The 13,732-nt window shown below is 38.7% G+C and overlaps 1 protein-coding gene across 1 annotated transcript in view; it reads right to left on the reverse strand.

Annotated features, from left to right (window-relative positions):
* The window catches only part of LOC109935611 (anoctamin-3-like), a 197,521-nt gene that overhangs the window by 30,128 nt on the left and 153,661 nt on the right, over positions 1-13,732 (reverse strand). Inside the window, exons 2-5 of the mRNA XM_048606894.1 lie at positions 12,234-12,361; positions 9,445-9,603; positions 3,158-3,258; positions 2,384-2,428 (exon numbers count right to left, since the gene is read on the reverse strand). Of these exons, the coding sequence (XP_048462851.1) occupies positions 2,384-2,428; positions 3,158-3,258; positions 9,445-9,603; positions 12,234-12,361 (433 nt within the window). The remainder of the gene's footprint in view (positions 1-2,383; positions 2,429-3,157; positions 3,259-9,444; positions 9,604-12,233; positions 12,362-13,732) is intronic.

Consider the following 13,732-nt stretch of genomic DNA (forward strand, 5'->3'; position numbering starts at 1 on the left):
TGGCCTGCTGTGTTCATCCAGCTCTGCACCTTGTTGTCTCTTATATAAGGTTAAAGGTGTCTTTCATTTTTTTTTAAACTTGGTTTTCTTGACTCACAGAGTCATGGAAGATATTTGGATTGATTTAAAATGTGCCAAATGACAGTCAGATATGTGGAAAAGATACTACTCTACACAAAATGTAACATGTGCCTTAAGTTATGAAAATAAAATGAGTCACACAAAGAAGGAAAAATGATTACAGCAAAGTGGCTCCTTTGCAATTTCAAATTTTTGACCTGCACTTGAAATCAATTGCCCTAATTGTGATTAACAATATTAATATATTTTATTCCACTTAAAAATATATGCAGCAGTTTGCACTCAGCTGTAATTCCCTGCCAAGTCTCGTGAGCTTGGGATGCTTTATTTGGTGGAAAATATTGCAACTTTACACAACAAAATACTGTAACCTTCCAAGGTTTAAAAATGCTTTCAAAATCGACATCTTTGCCTTTCCTCTCATTGCACCAGAACTGAGCTGCAAGATTTGTGGTTCTGCTCTTTTCACAAGACTGGCAAGCTAATGATCGGAAAATACAACAGATTGATCTAAAGAAACATTTTTATGGGGAACCAAATTCTCAAAAGCTGATTGTCTAGCTGGGGAGACCACCACATAAAGCTGGGAAGAAATTCAAGCTTCTACTGAATCAGATAATGTAGCAAAGTTGCAAACAAAGGAACATAGAATAGAACAAAGAGCCGGAGTAGGCCATTCAGCCCTTCGAGTCAGCTACACCACTGATTATGATCAGAGCTGATAATCCGACTGAGTACCCTGTTCTCACTTTCTTTACATATCCTTTGATCCACTTAGCTTTAAAAACTACATCTAATTCCTTCTTGAAAACATTCAATGTTTTGTCCTCCATTCCTTTCTGTGGCAGAGAATTCCACAGGCCCACCACTCTCATTAGACTGTGACCCCTGGTTGTGGAACTATATGAATACATATCTATTACAATTTTACAATTACAAAGGAGAAATCTGAACACTAAATGAACTAATTTGAACACATCAATGGTGCATTCTGATTAATCGGGGGTGGGGAGGTCTCCTTGTATTTAAAAAAATCTACTTTATGCTCCTGACAAACCTGTCGTACATTTAACATAGAGTAAAATGATTTAGAGCCAATTGCAAGTGGCAAAAGTCAAGAATTAACAAAGCCAAATTTCTACAGTTTTAAGATCCTTGAAAATCTGGCACTGCAAAGTTCGGTGCGAAGGCTTGCTGTTCAAATAAATACTTTTCTATTCTATAACACACTGAGTAATGCATTGTACCCAAGACCAATTTTGCAGGTATATCTGCTCAATGCCTCAGCTCAGGCTGGACAGCAACAAGTGAATGTCTAAAGAAAACCTAATGTTCCACACTGAATTTGTCTGAAATAAATAGGAAACACTTCAAGCTAAAATAATGCTCCTAAATCATAATAGAATCAATTGGAAGGAGCTAAGTTGCATGTCCTGACAAATGCAATAAGTATGGATCAATCAATTTCAGTGCTCATGAATACCGAAAAGTCCAAAAATACTGGTGCTATTTTACAGTGAAATATTGCTAACCATAAAAGAAAGTGTTCCGTGAGTGTGACTGCATCAAAAGCAGGCTGACAAGACCGAGTGTTACAGATTGGCAGTTCAGCTCTAAGGCTTCAGAGAATGTAATTTCCAGTTCAGTTACAATAGAGAGGCCAAGCTGTCATATCCCTGACAGGAGATCCCACAATTCCAATCCAAAAAAAAAACAAGAATGCTCTAATGATTGCTTCTTTTGGATTAGCAGCCTGCCTGATACATTTATTTTAAGACAATCTTTAACAGTTGAACTGCAATTATATATTGTTTTGCAAAGCTCACAGCAAAGATTTATCCTTAACAGCGGAAATACTGTAATACAGGGTATTACTTTATGGCAGGAGTATGGTTTTGTACACAGACCACAACTCATTCTGGAATCTGTAATAGTGAGCATAATTTCAGCGCATCTACGTCACCAGATGAAAAATGACAGGTTGAAGTACGACTTGACAAAAAGGCATAAATATCTCACCAAATCTCAGAATGTTGTTGTGATATATTTGATTACATGTCTGAGAGCCTGATCAATCTTTGTGAGGTATGCAGTTGTGGCTGTACATCAGTACCAACATCACTTAAAATGTGACTGTCACTTAAGTCCTTTAACCTGTTTCTGAATTGTATTTATTATTCGTTTTACAATTTGCACGACACCACACAGCAACTTCACAGATTGCTCCCAGCTCTGAATTTGCAGCTATCAACTGGAATCTTTATGTGATGCTATTAACAAACACTGCATAGCACCTACCAACCTGCTCATCACTTTGTTCTTCCAATCAGTGTAATAACATTTTTTCCTGGAAGAATAGGAAAAAAATTCTAAGGACTGGAGGATTTGGAAAGACAAAATAACATTCCTCACTGTCTTTCTCAAGTGGCAGGAAAAAGATGGCAATAATTATGAGAACCTTATGATTACATCATCCACATATACATGCTCAATTATAGATACATGCATTTTAAGTAAAAAATATTGTTCATTACTATTTAACAGTGCAGGAGATCATTGTGAAACATGCTCAAAATTTAGCTATCAACTTGTTAGTATGTGTTTTCCTGAGTTAATTCTGACAAGCTGCCAAGGGTATGGATGGAAATTGTACATTTCACAGTTGGCAACAACTGTACAACTATTATAGAATGTATTATTTACTGGAGCAGGTGAACAATTCTCATGTTAACTGTGATTTTAAAACCTTGTGTCAGGCAAATGATATATGATGAGAGTCGCTATAGTTTGCACTCTTATGAGAGAGAGAGATGACAGGTTTGTGAGTTTAACTTGAGGGTCAACAGGAAAGAGGCACGTTTGAGCATTCATGGTGACATTAACCAGTGCAGTAATTGATGTCACTCTGCAAGATAAGCTGGCTCTCCAGCCAGCAGGTCTAACTGGAACATTGAACTTTAAGCATCGTCCCTCCCTCGATACTTTCCGATCTTCCTATTCCAATATGTTCCAAACCACAAGTTAACAATAAACGATTTAACAGAGACTGAAAAAAACAGTAAGACAATTACAATACCTAAAAGGCATGTGGATGTTCATTCTTTCTGCGTATTTACAAATCGTTTCCCAAGGAGCGTGGAGTTTCACAAACATTATGTCGCTATTTGTGAGTGATTGCTGAGGTTGCAGATAGAAAAATTAATAAATAAGAATTAAATTGCTATCAAAAAAATTCTAAATAAAAATCTATGTCACTTTCAGGCAAACTTTTGACCAAATATGAATGAAGGATTAGTGTCATTTTCACAAATATCATGTGTGGTAAAATGACTATTTTATCTATAGCCAATCAAAATATTGCAATATTACTTCACAGTAAAAGTCCCATTAAATTTTTGTTTCATTACTAAATTTCTGAAATGTCCATAGGCAAAATAACTAACATATTGCAAGCAATCACATGAATTTATATTGCTTCTGAATGCATCATACCATGAGTAGAAATTGCAAAGATCAGAGATTGAATTTTTTTTTATATTTTACAAAATAAGGAAAAAAAGTTAATTCTGCTACCATTTAAACTTTTCTGTAACCATTTCAAATCTATGCCCGCGTTAAGTCTGTAATTATGGATAGCAATAAATGGCTTCCATTAACCATAATAAACTTTTGAGTGAGTGAATTTATTCTCTTGTAATTCAGTAGTCAAAAGGGCTACAAAGGACAGGGCTACCCAGAGTGATCAGGAGCCCAAACGGATAGGCAAGCCAAAATTTTTGGGCTGGCAATCCACTTCTTACCGAGTGGTTGAGACAATTTTCAACCCTCAAAGTGGAGTCATGGGAGAAAAATGTTTGGGAAACACTAAAGTTGGGGGCTTCCTCAGCAGCAGTAAGAGAGTGGGAATGTCACTGAGACGAGTAATCCAAACGTGAATTTTCATCTTCTGGGACCCAGGTTCAAATTCCACTATGGCCTCTGTTGGAGTTTAAATTTAATTAGTTATTACAATAAACAATTTTTAGAAAAAGGATACTGATCACAAGTCTACTGTTAATTATCACAAAACACACCTGATTCATGAAGCCCTTTAAGGAAGGGACTCTATCTTACAGTCGACTACAGTCCCACTGTAGTGTGGGTGACTCTTAAGAGCTCTTTGAAATAGCATAGTAAGCCTCTTGGTTCAAGGACACTGGGGGAAGTTAGACTAATCCATATGTCTGGCGAACTGGTTTTATCAATATTCTTACCAAATTGGTATCAGTTCTGGTACTGAGGCAAAATACCTCTTATTCTGTAACACCGAAACTGAAATCAGACAAGGCCTTTGAAGAATATAAAGGAAGCAGAAAATAACTTAAACAAGGAATTAGGAGGGCTAGAAGGGGCCATTAAATATCCTTGGCAAGTAGGAGGAAGGAGAATCGCAAGGCATTTTATACATATATTAGGAGCAAGAGGAAAGCTAGCAAAAGGATAGGTCCACTCAAGGATAATGGAAAGGAAGTTTTGTGTGGAATACGGAGAAAATGGGTGAGGTCTTTAATGATTACTCCACATTGGTATTCACCAAGGAGAAGGACATGGATGCTGGTAAGATTAGGGAGGAATATGTTGATATTCTAGGACATGTCAATATTCAGAAGGAGTTGTTGGATGTCTTGAAAAACATTAAGGTAGCTAAGTCCCCAGGACCTGATGGAATCTATCCCTGAATACTAAATGACATAAGGGAGAATTTGCTGGGGCCTTGACAGAGACCTTTATATGGTGAGGTCCTAGAAGACTGAAGAATAACCAATTGCTTCAGAAGGATAATCCAGGAATATATCAGCCAGTGAGCCTTACATCAGTGGCAGGGAAAATATTGAAGAAGATTCTGAGGCACAGGATTTACTTGCATTTGGAAAAGAATGAACTTATTAGGGATAGTCAGCATTGGTTTATGTGGGGAAGGGGGACGGATTTGTCTCACAAATTTGATTGAGTTTTTTGAGGAAATAATGAAGACGATTGATGAGGATAGGGCAGTGGATTTAGTCTGCATGAGCTTTAATAAAGCATTTGAGAATGTCCCTCATGGTAAATTGGTCCAGAAGATAAAGTCACATGGGATCCATGGTGAGTTGGTAAGTTGGATACAAAACTGACTTAGTTATAGAAGACAGAGGGTAATTGCGGAGGGGTGTTTTTTCTGAGTGGAGGTCTGTGGCCAGTGTGTTCCACAGGGATCAGTGCTGGGACCTCTGTTGGTTGTAATATATATATAAATAATCTGGATGAAAATCTAGGTGATCTGATTAATAATTTCGCACATGATATGAAAATTGGTGAAGTTATGGATAGTAAGGAAAGTTGTCAAAGGATACAGCAGGATATAGATCAGTTGGGCAGAGAAATGAAACATGGTGTTTGGACAAGCGTGAGGTGATGCGTTTTGGGAGATTAAATGCAAAAGGATGTATACAGCAAATGGCAGACCCCTTAGGAACATTGATATACAGAGGGATCTTGGGTGCAATTCCATATCTCATGATTATTGTATAAACTTCATTGCAATTCTCTATTTTTACTTGATGTATTTCTGCCCCACAGTATAGTTGGTGCCAGGGGGCCTTCAAACCACTCCTACTAATGATGATATTCCTCTGTTATTCCCTACCTCCACCCAAACGGACTCTACATTTTGATTCTCTGAACAAAGATCATTTCTCACTCATTCTTTATTAACAGAACCATCCCACCTCCTTTCGCTTTCACCCAGTCTTTCAAAAATGTTATATGTCCCAGCTGTGGTCACTTCCAACCATGTTTCTGCAATGACTATCAAATCATACCCATTTATTTATACGTGTGTTATTGAACATCCATGTTATAAATGGTGCACGCACTCAGGTAACAAGCCTTTAACTCTGTATCTTTTATCTTCCTTTTTTCCTATGGTTACCTTACTTGCCAGTGCACTTTTTTGTTTATATGTTCTGAAAAAATGTGTCTGGGTAACTCGCACGTGTGAACTTGGTTTCAAAGTTCCTCAAACTGCAGACAGGTGATGGACATGTATATGGCATGGATAATAAGGGGAGGTGATGGCCTAGTGGTACTATTGCTGGACTGTGAATCCAGAGACCCAGAGAACATTCGGGGGACCCAGGTTCAAATCCCACCACAGCAGATGGTAGAATTTGAATTCAATAAATATCTGGAATTAAGAGGCTAATGATGACTATGAATCCATTGCTGATGTTGGGGAAAAACCCATCTGGTTCACTAATGTCCTTTAGGGAAGGAAACTTACCTGGTCTGGCCTACATGTGACTCCAGACCCACAGTAATGTGGCTGACTCTGAACTGCCCTCTGGGCAATTAGGGATGGACAATAAATGCTGCCTAGCCAGCGACATCCTCATCCCATTAACGAATAAAGGGGGAAAAAAAATACTGATGTCCACATCTTACAATTGCAACAAAGTGCCTGCCTTGTCATCTTTACTAGGTTAGGTTTCAAGTGTACAAGCATCACTGAACTGTTGTCTGTAGTTGCACCAAATAGTCTATTTAATTAAATTCTAACTTTAATAACATACTTATATCATTTCCAGTTTTAGCTTAAACAACTGTGTGCGAGTTTAGAGGGGCCAAATGTTTTAAAACAAACTCACTAAACGATCACCTTATTAAAGCCTTGAACAGTTAGCAGCTTGTGGAAGCTGAAGAAAATGATATCGAGAAAAAATCGCATCTTTCCACTCTGCATCAAATTCACAAGCTATCTTTTACACCTCATCCCATTCTGCCCGATCACATTGTATTCCCTCAATAGTTGTTTACTTAATAGAGATTATTTAAGGCTAAATCTAAACCAATATCCCTAATCCAGTCACAATATTTTGCAGCAGTGCATTAAATAACAGTGACACAGTGGCTCTGTAGTTTAAAAAAAACATTTTTTGTAAGACGTTTCATAACTTTAATGAGGAACCAACTGAAATTTTTTAAAGTAAGACTTTGTAAGAATTGTAATAGAAAGCTATGAACTTACTCAAATGTTTGATTGACTTAAACATCCTAGGTATATATCTAAATATTCCTGAGGGCATTTTTCACCATTGGAATCAATCAATAAATGGGATGACTGATTTTTCCCAGTTTTACTAAGCTGAGTATAATGCTAAGGCTTTTTGAGAATTGGATTCTATTAATTAAGAACCATAGTCTGAAAAGACAAAAATAATGGAAATAATTATCACAAAGTGACCTGCTGTGCTAAGAAATAATTATAGATATTACAAGAACCTCCTTGTGAAACAGAGCTCAGCACTAATCGCATCCCTTACTTGTTTCATAATTACTTACTGCTAAATGGATTTAAATCCACAGTTCACAGAGAAAAAAAATCCATAGTTATCATGTGAAAATAATCTGTAAAACATATTTCCTCCATGTTTATTATTATAAATAAACCTGCATGATGCTCAGATCACTTCTTACATAAAAAATAGACACAAGGTCAACCATAGTGTCATTGCAGTAACAAAAAGGCAACTAAATGCATTTTTTTGCCTGAAAATGATACCCAAATTTCATTGACAGTTTTGTTATAGCTAAAGTCTCCTCATTGTACAGACACTGATCTGGATCAGGACGAACTGCAGAATGCAATACTCATTCAATGAAATGAAGGAATTAATAAATACGTGTAGATCCCTTACTAAATTGGCTGGTCTTTTCAAATCTTTTCAACATTACTAGAAGATAAATGGAGCTACAAGCAAACATCTTCAATGAACGAGCTTCTAAAATTAGATAATGTCATCGAATTTTCTCTGAAATGGCACAAGTACTTGCTGAGAATATTTTAATGATTTTTATCCATTCAGTCATAGGATGTGGGCATCACAGGCGAGTCCTAAACCTATTGTCCATTCTTAATTTCCCCTAAGGTCAACCATATTGTTGTGCGTCTGGAGTCACATATATACCAGACCAGATAGAAACAGCAGGTTTCCTTTCCTAAAGGACGTCAGTGAACTCAGTGAGTAAACATATGTTTAATGTTTACCAGTCTCCAGTTTCTTCCAATTCAACTGGCTTATAGTTTATTGATCAAGGGATATGTTTTATTTAGATCCGTTCTCATGGTCCTGGACCTCAATCCTACAATGAATAAATGCTAACTGATACAAAACCATGAATTTATTGCATAATTATGTTTCCTCAAACTACTTCTTCTCTTCCCAACTAAGTGGATTTTGATTCCTGCTTTACCCAAACATCCAAGTACAATGTAGGAATGCAGATGGATATTACTGCCAGGCTGTCTTCCCCACAGGGTCTAATCACCAAGCCTTTCCTTATCCATGGCTCATACTTACTGCTAAGAGTGGTACATGTCAGTCCGAGAACATGCGATGCAGAGCACGAGAGAGAGAGAGAGAGGCAGAAACCATGAGACAGATGGAGAATGGGTGAGTGAGAAAGATAGCATGAAACAGAGAAAGTGTGCAAGAGAGAAAGACTGAGAGAGACCACGAGAGAGAGAGTAACCACGAGAGAGAGAGAAACTGCAAGTGAGAGAGAGCCAGACAGAGCCTGAGAGAGCAAGAAAGACAAAGAGAGCATGAGAGAAATTGAGAGAGAGCGCATGCGAGAGAGAGACCACAAGAAAAAGAAAACACATGAGCGATGCAAGAGAGTGACAGCACGCATGAGAGTGTAGGAGAGAGTGTGTGAGAGACAGCAAGAAAAAGCACGAGAGAGATAGCTCATGAGACAGAGTGCAAAAAAGAGAGCACAAGAGGGAGAGCATGTGTGAAATCATGTGAGAGAGCACAAGAGTGAGCATGAGACAGAGCGCAGCACAGAGAGCACGAGTGAGTGTGAGAGAGCATGTGGGAGAGCAAGCGAGATAGAGTGAAAAGAGATATAAATAGAGGGGAGTGCAAACACAGCAGAAACTTCCACAGAGACTTTTGAACTTAGTGACATTAGAGTCTGTTATAAATAATCTAATGTGAAAGCAAATTGAGTAGATATTAAGAATCTGAAATAAAAGCCAAACAATAGATAGATAACTCAGATCAACAGATAAGGGAGGAACTGACCTTTCGGCTTGCAGCCCTTTTGTATCAGCACAAGGATCAGGTTCTAAGTAAGTAGAGAGGCAGAGAAAGCAGAAAGAGAGAAAAAGGAAAGGGAAGCTCCATAATGGAATGGAAGGAAAGAGAGATTGAGGCAAAAGGGACGCTGAGGTGGGAGAGGCCCTGGATACTCTTTCCAAATGAAACAGAAATTGACTTGTATTCTTTTTATATTGCTAGACCTTCTTCTCCATTCAAACTAACTTTGTTTTGTTCACACCTCTCTTTCCAGTTGCAGTCCTTCTGCACGCAGGTTTTTTTCGAAGGTGTTCCTCTTCTCCACCTGTATACTCGATATTTTATAGACCAAAATGTAGTCAATCCGTTTCTTCCCATCTTTGAAGAAAAGACCGAATGACATCTCTGAGCATTTGTCATCCTAGGCAAAAGATACAAGGGGCAGTGTCAAATAAAATGACAGGAACCATCAGAATTAGCATTCTTAAAAAGACGTTTCAGGCATTCTTATTCCCTCTTGCTATCCCTAATAGTTTCTACTCTTCACTGGTTTCAATTGACATTCTTTATCATTAGTAGAGAAAACAACAAACTTGATGTAGTAAAAACTTATTCACACGAGTGGTCCAGATTTGGAATGCATCCCTCAGAGGTGTGGTGATTGCAGAATCAATTGAGGCATTTAAGAGGGCATTGGATGGTTACTGGAATAGAAACAATGTATAAGGGGACAGGGAAAAGGTAGGAGATTAGCATAACATTATAATGCTCTTTGGAGAGCCAATGCAGACACAACGGCCTGCTCCTGTGCTGTAAGGATCCAGTTAATGTTAAAATTTGACAAGATGAAAAATTGGACAAAAAAAAATTGACAGCTTCAAGAAGCTTGTTAAATTTGACTTAACTGTGTACTTTTGCAGATATACAGTCTGATTTAAAAAAAATGATAATTTGGGAACAATTATGGTGTTGGTTCTCTCTCTCTACACGTGCTGTTTTTATAGAAAAAAATAACTTTTCAATTACTTTTGACCGCTGCTTTAGAAAACCTGGCATTCATTTGACCAAGAAGCTCCAACGAAAATTGTAGATTTCATTTAGTCAGAGAAGGGGTTAATTTTGGCCACAGCCTTTATTTCAACTAAAGGGGAGATGAGGAGAAATTCTTTTAGAAGGGGGTTGCAATGATGTGCAATGTCAAAAAGGATGGTGAAAGCAGATGCAATAGTAGCTTTCCAAAGGGAACAAAAACTTGGAAAGGGTGCCCATAGGTCTACAGGGAGACAGCATCGAATCCAAAACCTTCATTTGACACTGTCAAACAACTAAATGCTTTTACAATTCTATAACCTGTTTCCTATGGTGGTGGAGGAAGTGATTGCTTGTGGATGTGGTGCCAATCAAGCAGACTGCTTTGTTCTGGATGTTAGAAGCTTCTTGGATGTTGCACCCATTGAGGCAAGTGGGGGGTTACCCCATGACACTCCTGACTTGTGCCTTATTGACAGTGGACAGACTTTGGAGAGTCAGGAGGTAAGTTACTTGCTGCAGTATTCCTAGCCTCTGACCTGCTCTTGTAGCCACTGTACTTATATGGCTATTCCAGTTTCTGGTCAAAAGTAACTTCCAGGATGTTGATAGTGGGAAAGTCAGTGATAGTAACATCATTGAATGTCAGGAGTTAGACTGTCTCTTATTAAAGATGGTCATTGCCTGAAATTTGTGTGGCAGTGAATGTTAATTGCCACTTTTCAGCCCAAGCCTGGATATTGTCCAAATTTTGTTGCATTTGAACACGGACTGCTTCAGTATTTGAGGAGTTGCGGATGGTGTTAATATTGTGCAATCATCGGCAAACATCCCCACTTCTGACCTTACGATGGAAGGAAGCAGCTGAAGATAGTTCGTTAACTATCCTGAGGAACTCCTGCAGAGATCTCCTGGGGCTGAAATGACTGACCTCCAATAAACACGACCATCTTTCTATGTGCCAGATATGACTCCGACCATTAGAAAGTTTGCCCCCTGTCTCCCATTGACTCCAGCTTTGCCAGGGCTCCTTGATGCCATGCTACGTTGAAGGCAGCCTTGAGGTCAAGGGCTGTCACTCTCACCTGTTTATTATTCCTGATTATTGGTGAATTCAAATTTTACCATCTGCCACAGTGGGATTCAAATCGATCTTCCCAGAACATGAGTCTGGGATTCCAGGTTACTAATCAAGTGACATGACCAGTGGATCCTCCTTCTTTTGTTTAGTAACATCTAAGAGGAAAGTGAATGTTTCAAGTTAACGGTCTCTTGCGAGATCAATGACATTATGCCCAGTTCTCGAGCAATGGCCCATTGACTAACAATGCCTGGTCTTTCAAATGATATCTATCACTTTGGCATTGTCGATACTTCATAATCTTATTTTCATTGTGAGGACAGGCATCATTCATTACAGTGAATCAGTCAATTAGTAAGATGTTTTTGCAGGGAGAAAAAACATTGAGATGGCTCCAGAAGAAGACGGCAGTAGTAAAGTTGTGAGGCAGAAATGTTTCTGTTGAAATCAAGGTGATAAAAATCAGATGTCTTCTATAACTGACAAGCGATCTGTTCTTTCAGGTCATTACGCAGGCAGTAAAACAGAAACAAAATTACCCCAGTTTTCCTCTCTAAGTTTGTTATGCCATCAGCATAATAAATGTAAGCAAAGCTAGAATGGGGTGGCAAGGTGGCTCTGTGGTTAGCACCGCTGCCTCACAGCACCAGAGACCTGGATTCAATTCCATGCTCCGGCAACATTCTGTGTCGAGTCTGTGCATTCTGCATGTGTCTGGGTGCATTTCCTCCTATAGTCCAAAGATGCGCAGGCTAGGTGGATTAGCCATGAGAAATGTAGGGTGGGTCTGGGTGGGATGCTCTTTGGAGGGGTGGGGTATGAACTCAATGGGCTGAATGGCTGCTTCCACACTTTAGGGATTCTGTGAAATGAGCAGAGCTGTGATCGTTAGAGGTCTCCCCACAACACACGCCATTAAACATGTGACAGAAAAATAATACCTCTTGCTCTTCATCCTGAGTTTCCGATGACTGACGATTTAATGTGTTTTGAATGAGGAAGTCATGATCACTCCGAGAATCATACGTTCTTTGCTCAGACTCTATGGTGCTCCACTCCTTCACTTCATCTGCAAAAGAACAGGTAAAGCTTACCAATTGGCTATTTGTCAAGAGAGTTCTCAACTCAACTTCTGAACTGCAAAAACTGGCTGTAACTCTCTGGAGCTTGCTACACACTGTTGCAAAATTCAGAAATGTTTACTATGTTACTCATTAAGGATTCATACTGCAGCTGCTATCATTGTAACTGTTTTATTAAGCACAGAGTGAAGTGGCAATTTTTTATCATATAAAACATTCTATTAAATGTATTAAAAGATTTCACTATCATAAAATGTTTATCATTTTAAACTCGCATTCAGCTAAGCATCTGAGCAGAACAAATGAACAGAATTCTTTAATTTTGTCAATTTAGTGTAAATGCAAGTTCTCATATTTAACTGCTACTGAACACTGTCCACAGGGACACAGCCTCTACCTTGGACACAGTTAAGTCATTAAATAAGTTCACTCATGAGCACTAGAGAAGTAGCTTGTGTTCTTTATTAGTAGCTCCATGTGGGATACTTTCCTGGTCTGAATGGTTTCCACGAGCTCCAGTAAAATACTAAAAATACATTCTGAGAAAGCACTCAGACCTGGTGGCTGAGTGTGATCCTCAAAATGCGCTGTGGCTAGGTTGTCAGGAAAAAGGTAAAGTTACCACAGTCCCAAAGGACCAAAGGCCTACCCTGTCATTAGAGACGGGCAACTGGTGGTGGTTTAACCTCAGGGTCACCTCGCCTCAGACGAGGGAACAGGTTGAGGAGAGTCCTTCTTGATAGCCTTAGCTGGTGCGGGAAATGATAACAACTGATGTTATGTCAAAATATAACCTGACGCTGCAGGACAGTTTATGATTCAGTTAATACATGCCTTCAGTGTCTGAAAACCATGTCATACTCCAGAACCTGACCGTCAAGATCAAGCCTGATCCCTGACTGCAGGACTCAGAGAATCAGCCTTGTTAGAATTGCCATCTTTGCAATGAAATAAGTAACCAAAGCCCTAGATGTCCTCATGGGTTAATGTAAAAGCCCTCCCTCAAAGAAGAACTGGGAAGTTATTCACAGTATTTACCCCTTGGTCAGGCAACATCATAAAGAAAAGAGATTAATTAGTCACTGTCACATTGACTAGATTAACTAGTTACTGTCATGTTGACTAGATTAACTAGTTACTGTCATGTTACTATTTCTATTCCTTACATTACAATCCTTAAACTTCAGAAGTATAATTGACTGTAAAGCACTTTGGAGCATCCAATGGTCATGAAGGACAAGTAGAAATTCAAGTTTACTTAAAATATTCAATTCACTTCATTTATCTTTGGTCCAGGAAGATCCCACATGAAGCGCTGAAGCTACTATAAACAACTGATCCTTTCTCGAGATAGTAGG

Source organism: Rhincodon typus, chromosome 17 (assembly GCF_021869965.1).
Source record: "Rhincodon typus isolate 14 chromosome 17, sRhiTyp1.1, whole genome shotgun sequence".
NCBI classification, from domain to species: domain Eukaryota; kingdom Metazoa; phylum Chordata; class Chondrichthyes; order Orectolobiformes; family Rhincodontidae; genus Rhincodon; species Rhincodon typus.